This window comes from Mus caroli, chromosome 6 (assembly GCF_900094665.2).
Source record: "Mus caroli chromosome 6, CAROLI_EIJ_v1.1, whole genome shotgun sequence".
NCBI lineage: Eukaryota > Metazoa > Chordata > Mammalia > Rodentia > Muridae > Mus > Mus caroli.
Genome location: NC_034575.1, coordinates 138,377,868 through 138,393,066, shown reverse-complemented (window position 1 = coordinate 138,393,066; position 15,199 = coordinate 138,377,868). Strand labels below are relative to the sequence as shown.

General features: G+C 41.7%; 1 protein-coding gene across 15 annotated transcripts in view; it reads right to left on the bottom strand.

Moving 5' to 3' along the window:
- The window catches only part of Plekha5 (pleckstrin homology domain containing A5), a 175,594-nt gene that overhangs the window by 68,978 nt on the left and 91,417 nt on the right, over positions 1 to 15,199 (bottom strand). For 14 of the 15 annotated variants that reach the window (XR_003836950.1, XR_003836952.1, XR_003836951.1 and 11 more), the window contains 4 exons: positions 4,371 to 4,454; positions 3,384 to 3,504; positions 2,805 to 2,909; positions 676 to 748 (listed from right to left, as the gene is read on the bottom strand). Coding sequence is in view for 11 of the 15 variants with exons in the window: in XM_029478787.1 (XP_029334647.1) it covers positions 676 to 748; positions 2,805 to 2,909; positions 3,384 to 3,504; positions 4,371 to 4,454 (383 nt within the window). In the remaining 4 variants the exon portion in view is untranslated. Of the gene's footprint in view, positions 1 to 675; positions 749 to 2,804; positions 2,910 to 3,383; positions 3,505 to 4,370; positions 4,455 to 14,231; positions 14,395 to 15,199 lie in introns of those variants that run through there. The other variant, XM_029478790.1, reaches the window with a different exon arrangement.

Below are 15,199 nucleotides of genomic sequence, written 5' to 3'. Positions count from 1 at the left end.
CAATCCACCATAACAGCTCCTGACATTACACTCACTTATATAAAGTCATATCTATGGGTAATCCATAAACTCATAGCTAGATCTGACAAAACAAACACATAAACCCTTAGCTGGCAGTGATGACCGTGTCTATAATCCTAGACACTAAAGGCTGAGGCAGATTCTAGCACCAGGCAAGCTCAGGTACAGAGTGATACGCAATCTCTAAAAAAACGTGGCCAGCCAAGGACTCTGTTAGGCACTGAACTCAAAGACAGTGTAACTGAGTGGTGATTCCTAAGCTCTTCGCACAAAACACATCAGAATACAGAATCAGGCTAGTCTCCATCTAGACGTGCTAGTCCATACCTTTAATACCAGTACTTGAAAGGTAAAAGTAGGCAGATCTCTGTGAATTCAAGACCAGCCTAATCTGCACTGTGAGTTCCGGGCCAGGGCCACACTGTAAGACTTTGCCTCTAGTCAGCCTGGAGCCTTCTCTTGTCTTCTGCCATACTCTAGGAGCCCTGAGCCTTGGGTCAGCAAAGAGAGGTTTTTCTGATATTATTTGTTCATTGTAAACAGTAAAAGCATTACTCATGTCTTTCCTCTGAGGACACAGCCCGAGCTTAGCAGTTGTGAAGTGTGGCAGGCAGGCAGGCAGGCAGGCAGGCAGGCAGGCAGTCATGGACTCACCTCGGTAATAGAAAAGGCAAAGGTCAGAGAGCACGAACCAGCGCTTCTTCCACAGCTTCATGCCGGTGCTGTCCTGCATGGGGTAACACAGTGAAGACACTTATGACATGCACGTAACACAGCCCCACTGAAGGCCGAGCCGAGCTGTCTTCCTTGCACAGCCAGGGGACCAGAGCATCAAAAGGCCAGAAAGGCTGACTGTTCCTACCACAGAGTCACGAGGGGCTTCTGAACATGTAGACATGTAGTTCCTGACTCCATTATAATGCTTATACCTATGAAAATGTCACAGGATTCTGCATAAATAAGTAAAACTGTTATATGCTGACTACAAGGTTTAAAACAAAAATTCTAGGGACTCATGTTAATTAAGGTGGCCCAAGTAGACTGTTCAATGAAGAGTCATATGACAAAGGGATAGGATGAAGCAGTGTCCATTCTGTCTTCTGAGCACGTGAGCTTGTGAGGAAGAGTAGGATGGAAGCATGCAGTAGTGCAGACTCATTCTGCTAACCAGACTCGGTGCGTTAGCCATCAATAACAGCACAGATGCGCACTGAGTGGTTTCTAACCTAAGCTGATACAGAACATGTGAGTGAGAAACCTTCACAGGAAAATAGTGAACAAAGTCCTTCTTCCATCTGCACTTAGGGTGCACTCAGCCTGCAGAAGACTGCCTCCCTCTAACACTGAGACATCAACTTCATGAAACTACCAGCTGCAGACAAGATCACTCTCAGAATAAAATTACTTTCCCCACATTCAATAAGCAAGAATGCTAGAGAAAACTGGATGCCCTCAAAATGCCAGACTTGTTTAAATGTCTACATTAATACTTCTTAATATCTTTCTATTTAATCTAACAGTGACCTTAAAATCATAGAGATGAAATATAGGCAGAAAAAAAAAGTCCTAAACAGAAAATGTTTCTCTTTAAAATGAACAGCAATTCCAAGAGAGAAGCCACAAACCAAAGGGATGTGCATAAACATTCTATGACACTTTCAGTCTTATTTTCTTTCTTTGGAACAGACAGGAAAGCTACAAATATTTTTAAGGTCACATATCCATCCATCACTAAATGCTTACACACGTAACACTATAGCCATAACGCCCCACCGGTGAAAGCTAGAGACAAGATCTGCAGCTGTTGGTGAGAGCCCCAGTGGCCTCAACTGGGTCCATCCACATCGAACTACTCAAATATCTTTGAGTCATAACAGTAGGTAAGATGTACACGGAGTCTTTCTTACAAACTAGACGTGCAGAAAGACTTGAGTATGAACTTTAGGACAATTCTCCCGTGATCCATGACTTCACTGTCCACAACTCTCAGGTAAACAGCATCTTGGGAAGACTTCGCAGCACATTTACTATGAGTTTTTGTTGTTGTTTGGTTGGCTTGGTGTTTTGTCTTTCCCTCCCTCCCTCCCTCCCTCCCTCCCTCCCTCCCTCCCTTCTTTCCTCCCTTCCTTCCTTCTTTCCTTCCTTTTCTTGAGACAGGGTTTCTCTCTGAGTAGTCCTGGGTGTCCTAGAACTCCCTCTGTAGACCAGGCTGGCTCCTAATTCACAGAGATCCACCCACCTTTGCCTCCTGAGTGCTGGGATTGAAGGCTCCAGTGTTATCACTCCTGAATAACTATATATTTTAACGAATGAATGTTATTAGGTCCACAAAAAAAAAAAAAAAAGATTACTGACTACAAAACAAGGAATCTGCAAGGTCACTGAGCCACTGCTGTAGTTAAGCAGTGTCTCCCTATGTGTGGAGCTGGAGTTGAACCCAGGGCGGTCCTGAACTTGTCGGTCTTTGCCCTGCCTCCAGGCATGGGCTACTGAACTTGGTTTAAGTGCTCTTAAATTCAGTGAACATGGGGTAACCACAGATTTTGGGGACTTTGCTGAGACATATTAGCATCTGTGAGATGTACCAATGAGCAGGCTGGGTAAGTGGTGTGACTTCCTGGGAGGAGAGGAAAGAGGCAGACAACAGCAGACTGGATGCTGGGTGTCCTCTCAGTTACTGTTTTCTAAAACCTCCTAGTTCCTGACCACGCTGAGCCATCAACTTTTCAGACAGAGGACTGTACGCTGTGCTGTGTTCCCCGGCGTCTGGTCAGAAGACTTACCTGCTTATACAGCCAGCCACGCCGGACCACAGGAGCATTAGGGTTCCTCTTAATTGAATTCGACCTTTTCCCAAAATTATGAACCTTTTTGGAGGCCCGCGATGTCTAAACATGAAAGAAGACAGACAGAACATGAACTATTAAGGGCTGGGGCTTTAACACTGTCTCCATTTTTACAGTTTTCATCTTTCTCCAGATTTCTCTGTTACTTGCAGAAAAATTTACAACTCCAGTTTTGCTGGCTTATTTCAAGTATAAGAAATGTGATTTCAAGGCTACTATATTAATTTTCCATCTAAAAGTTTAGCTGATTCAACAGAATACCCATCCCCTCATATAAATATCTATAAAGTTTACAAAATTACTGAATATCTCACATCAATTTCTAAAAGAAATGTAGGTCATTACATTTTTATTAATTTATATTTGAAGCTATTATTTATGTCAATATAACTAGTACTATGCAATATTAAAAATGTAATTATTATTCTTTAATTCCAATTTTCAGTCTATAATGAGTATTAGCAATAGATATCAATGACTACTTGTAACTAAGTAAGCAGCAGCAGCAGAACTCACCCTGCCCACAGGGCTCATGGGATGCACTGGATAGTCTGAAGCCATGTTGTAATTGGAAGCTTCATTTATCAGGCTTATGGGTCGTTCCTTCTTGTCTTCGGACGTCATGGTTGCAACAGTCCTGAGAAAAATACCAATGGTGCAGCCTGCTGTGCGTGTGAACTGCTTCAGACCAAGGCCTCCTCAGGCATAAAGGTGGCCTTCTTCTAACTACTTTGACTCTATGTACCATAAGGTAATAATACTTCAATGCTGTTGCCACTTTAAATAAATCTAACACTTTTACTTCTACTACTTCTAGCCTAACATGAGTGAGCATCATATTTAAATAGGCATTAATGTAGATATTGCAATTTTAACAAATTAAAAAAGAAAAATCAATTACAAAAGATTGAATAATGCAATGCCAATCACAAGGCCTGGAGCTCAATCTTGTTCACCAGCATGTGCATGTGTTCAATCAATCTCTCTCTCTCTCTCTCTCTCTCTCTCTCTCTCTCTCACACACACACACACACACACACACACACACACACACACACACACACACGGAGTTAATTATTGTATAGTTAGAAATAACTAAAAGCTATGGATAGTTTTATGATGGTACAGTAGGAAACAGAGGGTGGTAGCAACAAACAAACAAGCAAACAGGCGCAGAAGACAGTCAGTCATCGCAGCCCCAACCTGAAGGGTGGGGGAACAGCTCGGTTCAGATGAACAGACAGTCTGCTGTTTCTTTAGCCTGACATCATCCTGAGCTCTAGAGCTGAGAGCCAGGCTTCAGTTCTCATGAAATGGGTTCTAAAATGACACTCCTTAGGAAAGAATCCGAGCACGTTTCTCTGCAGTGGTGCACAGCTGACACTGTTGTCTGTGACCGCACATGTCCAGGTAGAACTGCTGAACTGCACTGTAGTAGACATGGGTTACAGTAACCCTCTGTAAACCTGCTCTGAGTGCAGGCTCATGAGACGCTTTACTTACTGATCATTCACAACAAAGATACAATTGTCTTGGGATGGCTGTCCTGTAACCGGATGCTTGCAGGTTACTTTCCTTTCATTGTGGCTGAAAGAATAAAAGAAATAAATTATGTGTAGATACGTCTACAACCATAAATACTTTTCTTATAGTCTAGTAGCAAAGTACCTACTTTAAAATTCTGACATCAGAGTCACTGATCAAATGCATGTGTGAGTGCAGTTCACCGATATATACCATGAAGCTCAGCCCTTCACTAGGTCTGAAACTTCAGCTCTGTCTTCTCAATATTTCATAACAAAGTGCAGTCTACTAGACCTGTTATTACTATATCTAATATTTCATAGGTGAGACACAAGTCACATCTACCAGTCTCCTTTAACTTGGGCCCAACTCTGGCACATTTCAGAGAGCAAATGCTAAGTCATATATAGGAGACATGCTAAACAGCACAGAGACACCAGCATAGTAAATCCCCATAAAGGTAAATAAGTAGAATATTTAAATTAAATTATCCTTTAGCAGTTCATACCTGTATATATTACCTTCTGATCACACTCACCAGCCCCAGCCTAACTCCCTTCTTTGCTAATATACAGAACTCTCTAACCCATACACACTTGTCCTTGTGTGAGAGGCAGCAGGCCCTGCACTGAGTGCGTCCTGAGCATTGTCTCTGGCACAAAGGAGGGTAACTGATCCTGATCAAAGGTGCATGGAGAAGACAATGCTTCCCAGCCCCTTTCCTCAGTTCTGCTAAAATGAGCCTCCTGCTTACCTGCAAACCTCATGGGGACACATATTTACCATTCTGTCTCACAGTTCATCAGGTTTGGTCTGGTCTGAACTAAAATATCCTCAGTTTTGCTACAATGTGTGTTTGGCAATGTCTTCTACAGATGTTAATACATTAGAAAATGAACTGAGCATAGCACAAACCTATTTTTGCTTACACATTTTTTTTTTTTTTGATCTGTGGAAAACCCTATTAATGTAGAGAACTGCATCTAGCAGACATAGACATCAAAACTGGCAAAGCAGACATCTTCATACACCTCCAATACTGCATACCAGTTGCTTTTAGTTCATTAGCTACTTATGAAACACACCCATACTTGCCAGTAATTCCTATTCTGGAGCCCTTCCCAAGATGCCCACTTCCTCAAACTGTAGTTCCCTTTCAAGGCAAGAATCCTATCAGCATCCTCTGCATTTACTCATGTGTACAACTGTACCACCAGCTCCATGAGACTTCATTGTTATTCCTGTGCTACTAATACTAAGTAAAGTTTTATTTTCTTTAATCCATCTTCCCTACCCACTCTGGGCTTGTCACTGCCTGATTGCCTCCCTCCCCACTCTGTGTTCTGCAAGTTAGTGTGACGCTGTGCATGCCATGTGTGCGTGCATGCAGGGCTTCTAGTGACTTCTTGCTCTACTGTGCTCTACTTTATTATTCTGAGACAGTCTCTCTGAACCAGAGACTGGGCTAGCTGGTCAGCAAACTCTTCGAATCTGTCTTCCTCTGCCTGCTAGTTGGGGTTATCGGCATGCTCAGCCATACCCAGCACTTGCGTGTGTTCTTGGGGACTCAGGTCCTCATGCACAGACAACCAATGCTCTTAGCTGCCAGCCCTTTCCTTAGCCTGAGCACATTCCCACGCTGGGCTGCTGCGGAAGCTCCGTGGTGAAACACAAGCTTAGCATGGCTGAGGCTCTGGGCTTGATCCTTAGTCACCAGTCAAAAGCATGAAAGAAAACCTGTCAAGAGACCTGTTGGTCTTCATGCATGAAAACATAAAGTGTAAAAATTACATTTTTGTATGTTGTTTAAATGTAAATTTGTGTTTCTAAGAGAATTCTTACAAAAGAGGATAAAATTCAGGTCTTGAAACAAAATACACCTATAGTCAGGGGAATTCCAGCAGCAAGGGAGGAAAGCCACACATTTCTAAGCTTCCTACATGTCCATGTGTCCACATTTCCTTCTAGAATGCCTCTATTGCAGAACAAGTCCAGAGGCTCTTGTGTGTGTGTGTGTCTACCAGAAGACATCTGAATGTTATCACCACAAGCTGTCATGAGAATGTACTTGGCGGAGCCTGCAGTATGTTCAACATTTTATAACGTGCAGGAGAGTGGTCCACATCAAGGTACCTCCTAAAAGGTCCCAGTGCTGAGGGAGGGAGCCTGCCTGACACCACTACAGCCCAGAGAGGTCCACTGCGTGGGAAGCATCATGTCTTCACTCTCCTGTATCCTCTAGACACACACACCCATGAGAAAGCCATACCTACATGAGAAGCAGAACATACAAAAACAATCACTTCAAATATAAACTCTAATAAAACATGGGATGAGAGGAAGATATTGTTTTTGATTTTAGAATATTTGTTGTGCGTGTGTCTGTGCGTGTGGAGGTTGGAAGGCAATTTGTGGGAACTGATTCTTTCCTTCCACCATGAGGTTGCTGGTTCTGAACTCAGGTTCTTAGGCTTGGTAGCAGGAGCCTTAGCCCACTGAGCTATTTCTCAGGCCCCACATTTCTGGTGTCTAAAATGATACAATGTAAAAGAACTGAAGGGATAGCCTCATGCTTCACGGAGGCCCACACTGTGCAGAGCTTTAGAGTATAAAAACCAAGCAAGAACAGCAGATAGACCATGATTTGCTGAGTCAAGTATGGGGAACGGCTATTTCTCATATTGAAAGTTGCCTGAGTGATAGGCAGAGTGCTTAGCCTTCATGCCTTCATCAAGTCTGAGGTCTCTATTATTTATCTTGTCCTGTTTACTTGGGTACCCTTTCAGGCCCAGTTAGCCACAGTGTCCGGGCATCATGCACACAGACTGTAAGTTCAGAGTGCACTTTTCCTTGGCATTGACTTTTCAGGTTGGCCAATGCTCCACAGCTGTTCTCCACAGTCCTGTCAGTCAAACAGACCGATGTCCTACCTCACAATGGCAAAATAACAGTAGTATCGTAAGCCTACACAGACTACACAGTCAAGCCTTAAGACTGTCCCCATAACCACAGGGAGGAAAACAAACAAACAAACAAACAAACAAACAAACAAACAAACGAGACTGCACTGCAGCATCCGGAAGGGGAAGGCTGACAAACAGCCTGCTTTCTTCATATGGTGTAAAGAAAACCCCATGCTATCAGATTGTGTTTACTGCATGTTTTATACAGAAGGAGGAGGAGGAGGAGGAGGAGGAGGAGGAGGAGGAAGAAGAGGAGGAGGAGGAAGAAGAGGAGGAGGAGGTGGTGGTGGTGGCGTCACTAGTTTCTCCCTTTGGAAAGTTTTGGGAAGTCCAGGAAGATGATTTCATCTGAGTGTAAGATTTGTTGAGGTTTTCTGCATAGTCTCAAAAATGTTGTAATATTTTGGCCAATAACTACAATTTTGGCTATTCTTAGCACTGTAGAAACATTTGCTTTTTCTGTATTTAGAAAAAAAACTCATGATGTACTCATCTGTTTCCTGTAACAAACTTCCTGAGATTGTGAATTAATAAGAGAAAAAGTTTATTCTTGCCCATAATTTTGAAGATTCAGTTAACAAATTGGTTCTAATACTTAGAGCCTTCCGGGCAGGACATAGTGGGGAGAGCAGTGCTGCTCAAGCTCTACTCCCCTGGCTGCCAGGGTCCCATGGAGTCCTTTTGTGTGAGCATGTTCTCAATGACACAATCACCGTTTGAGAGACCCACCCTACCTCTCAGAAGTTCCACTGTCTCTCACTCTGGGGACCAAGTCTAACATGTGGGCCCCTGAGCCCTGTAGTGTGTATTCAGCATACACACTACAGCATGTGGTTCACTTCAGTGACTAATATAAAGTGAATTCATTTTTCCATTTATGTTGCCATCATAGCTAATGTAATCTTTGGGAGTGATAGACTACCCCTAAGCAAAGCGAGCTTATTAGGCAGGGTTTTATGTAACTGGCAACAAAGTTGGAAATATACTCACTATGAAAAAAGTAAAAAAAAGAGAAAAGCATGTTTTTAGAAAACTGTCCAAAAGATTTTATTTCTGTCATTCAGTTCAGATGTGAGCCCGCATGACCTATGAGTCCGCTCAAGGGAAAGAGAAAGGAACTGATTTAGAGTAAGCAAAATAGATTGCACAGTGAGGCTTGGCAGCTGAAGCCTGCTTGCTAACTCTTCTCAAAGCCCCAGTGACAAAGCCAGCATGTGCCTTGGACTTTTACACGGGCCTGATCCACAAGTTACCACACACCTGAGAGCAGAAGGCAGAGGGCTTGTGAACCACGGAAGCTGCTGTGCTTGCAACTCATCTTCTACACACATGTACGCAACCAAAAGAGTACCAGAGCTCACGTGTTTTTCCACTTCAGTTTACAGCTCAAGGCTGCAACACAAGACAGCACAGGCTTGATGTGATGCTGGGGAGAATTTTGTCCATAGAAGTCATTCAGTAACTACCATCATTGACAATCAAATCTAATTAGCTTTTAAAAACATGCCTGTTAGTTATTAAATTGATGGCTTCTATACTGACTTAAAATAATGTTTCTATTATCATTAAATGGAAAATTCACTAATGCTTTATATAGTAAGCTATTTATTTTCATTTTAATAAACAGAAGAAAAATATTATTTTTGAAATCTGACTGCCATAATGACTGTTTTAACAACTTATTTACAAACTAAAAATACGCTGGCATAGGAAACTGGGCCTACAATTAAACTCAATATTTTAGGAACAAAAAAGAAGAAAACCCGAGGCACCCATATTCTCTTGAGAGAAAGCCAATTCCTAGGCCTTGGTTATGTGGGAAACCACCACAGGGTTAGCAATTCAAAGATGTAATTGTTTAAGGACATGAGAAGTATACATTTCCTGTCCCCACATTCAGTTCTAAGTGCCACTTGCAACTCAGCCCTAAACGCTTCCAGACGTGCTGCTTAACCTCGGGACCATTGACCTGCCATGCAGAGTCTCTGGAGGCACGACTTAACCCCTTCGCACCCTTCTCTCCACACTGAGAAAACAGAATGTCTGGGAGACCATGCATGTGAAGACTTGCTCCTCACATGGCAAGATGCACAGACATCACTAGTGCCAACTCTCACAGCAACAGAAGAGGCCATGGAACCCAGATGCTTTAGGGATCGGGGCCTGCACTCTGAAGTGGGCTTGACTAGTTACACTGCATCACCAGAACAGGGAGAAGAGGTCCTCCCCAGGCCAGGCTGCCTTCCAGCAGGCTGCTATGTTCTTTCCACAGTTTCCTTCCCTGACTTACCAGTCAGTGACATTTTTGGTTCTGCCCTCACCATCTGGTGCAATGGCACCCAGAGCACACAGCATAATTTGCTCAGAAGTCATTCTCTTAAGAACTGCAGTGACAGGGAGTGCTGGCCAGGGCACATGCGGCCTGAATGGGGCTCCTCTGCTCTCTGCCTCACCAACACCACTTCCACACAAAGTCATCATGAAACCTCTAATTCCAATTTCATTTACACCCAGTGCCTTTCTATCTTCTATGCTCTGAAGCTCCGTAATCTTTTCCCCCTCTTAGTCACCTGTTCCAATAAAAATGAACCCCGAAGCAGATTTAGAAACATCATGTCACATTCCCTTATCACAGGTACCACCAGTACAAATGCCACCACCAACCCCAAGGCACGCATCACAGTGACAGGAACTGAAAATCTGGCTCTGCCTAAGCACGACAGGGGCCTAAAGCTGGGTGGGAAATCTCAAGCCCACTGCAGCCAGCCAAGTGGAGGCTGAACACTCCTTTCCGACCAAAGCTACAACACTGCAGAGTCGAAGAGCGCACATACCAGAGACTGTATAAACTGCCCCGTGAAAACCCTTTTAAAAATATAAATAGCATGTACTTTACATATACCTATAAAAATAAACTCTTAGGATAGATTCTAAATAATTCTGAAGTAACTCAAGAATAAATCAATTAGCACCAAGCTAGTTAAAGACAAAATGTTCCTGTCACATCCTCCCAGGTGTCACGACAGGGCTACACCTCAGACCACTTGGTAAATTAAGGGCAAAAAAGACTAAAATGATTTTAACATATCTTTTTGCCTGCAGGCAACTTGGGTGAATCTGACTTAGAATGTTTATCTTAATGAAAAGAACAGCTAGCATTTTATGGTTAAGACAGAAATATTAATTTAAGATGGTCATAAAAATTCAAAGTAATTTTGGGCCAAGTATAAAAGTACTAAGCCATGTTATTTTTGTAGTGGCTAGAGATCAAGCTATGAGAACAGTCTGTAAGATCTCAGCTACAGCTGTACTGAGTGAGGCTGGGTTGCCTCTGAGGTTCCCTTAGGGGCGGAAAGGGAGATGGTCAAGGTCTGTACTTACATAGAACAGTCTGACAATGGAACTACATCCACTGGACATTCAGAGGAGTTTATCTACTTCTTAAATATTATTTGGAATTTATCAAATACATTTGTATACCTGTTGTATGCCACATATTTATCTGATCCCTAGACATTTTAGACAGTACCTTAATGTACCTCACTGTCTCCTATCCATTCTTCATACTATACAACTGTAAAATGTACATCAAAGAAAAAAGACAAAATACACAACCTCTATCATTCTATAAGGAAAGTCTTTGGTGACATCAAGGCATGTTAATGAGTGTAAGATAGTCCTTACCAAATAGTGACTGAAGTAGAATGTGCTAGAAGAATTAGTTACTAAAAGCAAATACAACTGGGTACTTCCTTGCTTTAAAAGATTTCTGGCTACTGTCACCATCTTTAATTTGAAATAAAATGACACAGACAATTATAATTTAATGAACAAGGAACACTAATAATACGCTTAAAATTTATTGTAGAGTGCTCTAGAGTGGAAAGAGTATATGCAAAGTCACATAGCAAAATAAAAATGATTATAAGGTATATTACAGCCCTTTAAAAGATAATTCAAAAAAGGGCAACAAAACCTGTACAAAAGTGTTGTCCCAAAAGTCCCAGGGTAGGTGGGAATTTATAAAGCTCAACTAGAAACATGCAAGAATATCCCATTTGTCATTTAAAAGCAACAATGTAGCATTAAAAGTACATAACCTATAATCTCATGAATTCAGACAACTCTACCACTCCCCAAAGAATGCCAATTAGCAACACTCTGTAGTAGCATAGATTAAATAGGTATTTACCGTACCAATGGAAAGGAAGCCAGCAGCAAGCTAGAAAGAGCCAAGTTCAAGCGCTAGTTCTTACACCGTATCACTTCAGACATGGAACCTACTTCTGCCCCACATGTAAGCTACCACAGTTTGAAGTAGCCCATCAGCTATACTGTAGATGAAGCCATTCTTTTTAAGAGTCAAATTGACAAAGTAAATAATTCAGTTCAAACAGAAAATGCTAACGACTTAATTTACCTATTCTTTTACAATACTTGAAAATTTTATGTGCATTGTATTTGAGTGTACCAGGTGCATGCAGTGCCTGAGGCCGCCAGCAGAGGGAGGTGTATTCCTTACAACTGGAGCTATAGATGGTTTTGAGGGACCATGCTGATAACCAGTCTTGGGTCCTCTGCAAGAGCAGCCACTGCTCTTAACCACTAAGCCAACTCTCTAGCTTCTTAATTTGTCTATTCTCTCCACTGTATGTACTTATTTTTAGAAACTACACAGCTGTGTTGAAACAATTATTTCATGAGAATTAAGTCAAATAATACCCACGTGAGACAAGATCAATTCTCTTTAAAAAGAATGCATCATTCTTTACACAGCATATGCTTCTTTTTTTTTTTATTCATTCAATGAGCACTAGCAACACAGCCTCAAATATAAGTAAACAGTGACAAGGAGTACCTACCTACCTATAGACAAAATATGGACAGCAGAGATTTACCCAAGCACCTACTGTTCAGTTTAGTCAACAAGTAATTGCTGCTATGCAGCACCCAGGGCAAGAGTGGGATAAAAATCCAACCCCAAAGAGCCACTTCCTTAAGCAGATAAGCAACTAGCACCTGGGCAGGCAGCTGTGTGGGCCCAGGGCAGGCAGGGGCTTACGGCAGGGCCTCTGTCTGGAGGCACTGACCCTCAGTTGGCTCTCTAGGAGTGTGCAGGCTCCCAAGTTCACAGTAAGATAGAACCTCTCTAATACAGAGGTTGAGGCAATTCTCCTCTCTCTTCCTTAACTCACTTAGAAACTTAGTTATGTATGCCGACATGTTATTAAGTAGCCAATGTGCCCCATGTTTAGTTTTGCTCATCACAAGAGAACAAAATATATAGTTTAAGCCTGAAAAGGGCTGAGACAGTCATCTGAGGTTACCACACTAAACTGTCACCAGGTACATCTTCTACTACTTTAGAGCCGAGGGAACTGTTTGGTTCATTCTAAGTCATCTCCCTACAGCTATGTTACATCTTTTTGTCAGAGTTAACTGAATATTCAATTCAAAAACAACTCCCAGCAGATTCCTCTCACTTGCACTTTGGTAGCAGCCAATGACCTCTGATGTCATAATGCCTCAAAGCCATCTTTGTCTCAACTGAGTGCCTCATCTGTTCCAGGCATGGGACCATAGTAACCAAGGCACTGCTTAGGTTTAAAATTCAGGCTTTAAAGCATCTTAAACTATTTTAAGTGAATTCATGATAAAATTTTAAAGATAATAGAAATATTCATGACTTTTCCATATACAGCACTTCCTGTATATGGAATTCCTGTATATGGATTCTGCTTTGGGCAGAATCTTAGGTGGAAGCTGAAAAATTCAATAAGTTCAGGGAAAAAAGAACTGACTCTTAAAGCTGTCAAGCTAAATAAAATGAACTTGAAACCCTACTTCTATGCTTCCAAATATGTAGTAAAATATACTATACTGCTAAGGCAGCAACCTAGTCCTTAAATTTGGAATCTTATAACATAAAATACATTATTCATATAAAATATATACAGTAAATTATCTCTGTCATATAAAATTGAAGCAGGACATATTATTTATTAAGAATTATTGCCTCTTCCCCATATAAAACATCTTAACATGTTGAAATCACAACTGCTACTGAACCTTAGGAAAAGCACGCTGTCTTAAACGTCAGGAGGGCGGCTTCAGGAGCTCCAATACGTGCAGCATAAGCACAGCCCATCTGTAAGACCGGCAAGAACCTGTAGGTAAAGGAGCTTCCGGACAACAAAAGGAGGCTCACGCACCACGCTCTTCTTCTACCAGCCAATGCTTTCCAATCAAAGCCCTTCATGTTACAGCTCAAAGAAAGATGAATTGGTATTGCCAGTAAGAATATATTCTTAAAGGCATACATGTTTCTAAAATTTCTTTCAATGGGAAAAACATTGTCTCTAATATTTTCTGCTAGTATTTTGTTCTGAAAGTTTAGGTTAGAAAAGATCCAACTTTGAATCACATCACAGACACAGCCCTCCAGATCAGAGAAACAAAGGCAATTTTAACTAATTGTTCATTAACTTAAACTACACTAAAATGTTAAGACATAATACAGTAATATTGTCTATATTTTCTACAACAACATCTAAGAATTATTCATCTAATTCTGAGGGGGGAGGAAGTACCCAACTTTCACTTGAGTAAGTTAAAAAATTAAGTAAGATAAACTGAGTTTTTGTTTTTTCTTTTTTTAAAAAACAAAAATTCTTGGCTTGAAAGTAATTCATGTCTACAGTGTATTTACGTAGCTAGATGTTAAGGACAAGCTAAGAGGAATATATTTCTGACACTGCTATCTTAAAATGTTCAAGTCATCTGAAAATCATTTCTATGACTATAATAGTTTAGAACTATTTATGCACCCTGCGTGGGACGAGGGCAGCAGCAAAGGCAGCAGAAGAGACTCACTCACCTCCTCAGTCACAACCACGTCCTTCAGGACTCAGCTGCAGGCACAGAGGGGCTGGGATGGGTGGAAAGAGTCAACTCCTTTGTCTCTGCAGCTCCCGGTGAGCCCTGCTGAGGACCAAACACTAAGGAAATGCACTGTGGCTTTCAGGCTGGCCTGCCACTCTGAAGTCTGACACTACACTGACGTCACTCTAGCCTGTCATTGCAGCCGCAAATTAAAGCAGTTTCTCCAGGAAGAATGTGTTATGATTAAGCTTGCTTTCTAGCCAAAAAAAAAAAAAAAAAAAAAACAAAAAACCTGACTTCAATTTCCTTAAACTTGGCATAGAAGATAAGGAAAAGTATCAAGCTATATGACCGCAGATAGCTTTGAAGGAAATGCTTAGTGAGAAATTTAAAATAAGTGCTGTACATTAGTGGGCATTTTCTGTCTGTAAGCATACCGACTAAAAAGACACTCCATTTGAAATGTCCCCACCCACTCTGCTCTTTCCAAAGTCACTACTTATTGTTTCAAAATTCAACAGATTTATGGATTTCCACTCCCCAGAAACAATGATGGAGTGGCTGTGTCTGTGCCACTCGGGCCTCCCTAGTGATGTTTCTGACTGCAGCTACAGCCTGGGAGGCAGCACTGCCCAGGCACTGCCACTGCTGTGCTGACGACCAAAGACGTCCTGCTGAAACACACCCTGACCAACACAGGAGGCTACCACAGTGTAACTTTCCTAACTTTCATTTTTTTGATGACATCCTATCAGTTAGCTAACCGTAATAGCTGCTTATTTTCAATTTCTTACTACAAACAAGCAAAAAACAAAACAAAACAAACAAACAAACACAACAAAAAACAAAACAAAAAAAGCCCAACTCAACCCAAACTACGGCACTGGCTGTGTTAGCGCTTTTTCCCGGTATTTAACTACATATTTCGGATGATACCTAGGTTCAGAACGGATCTCAGAGTGT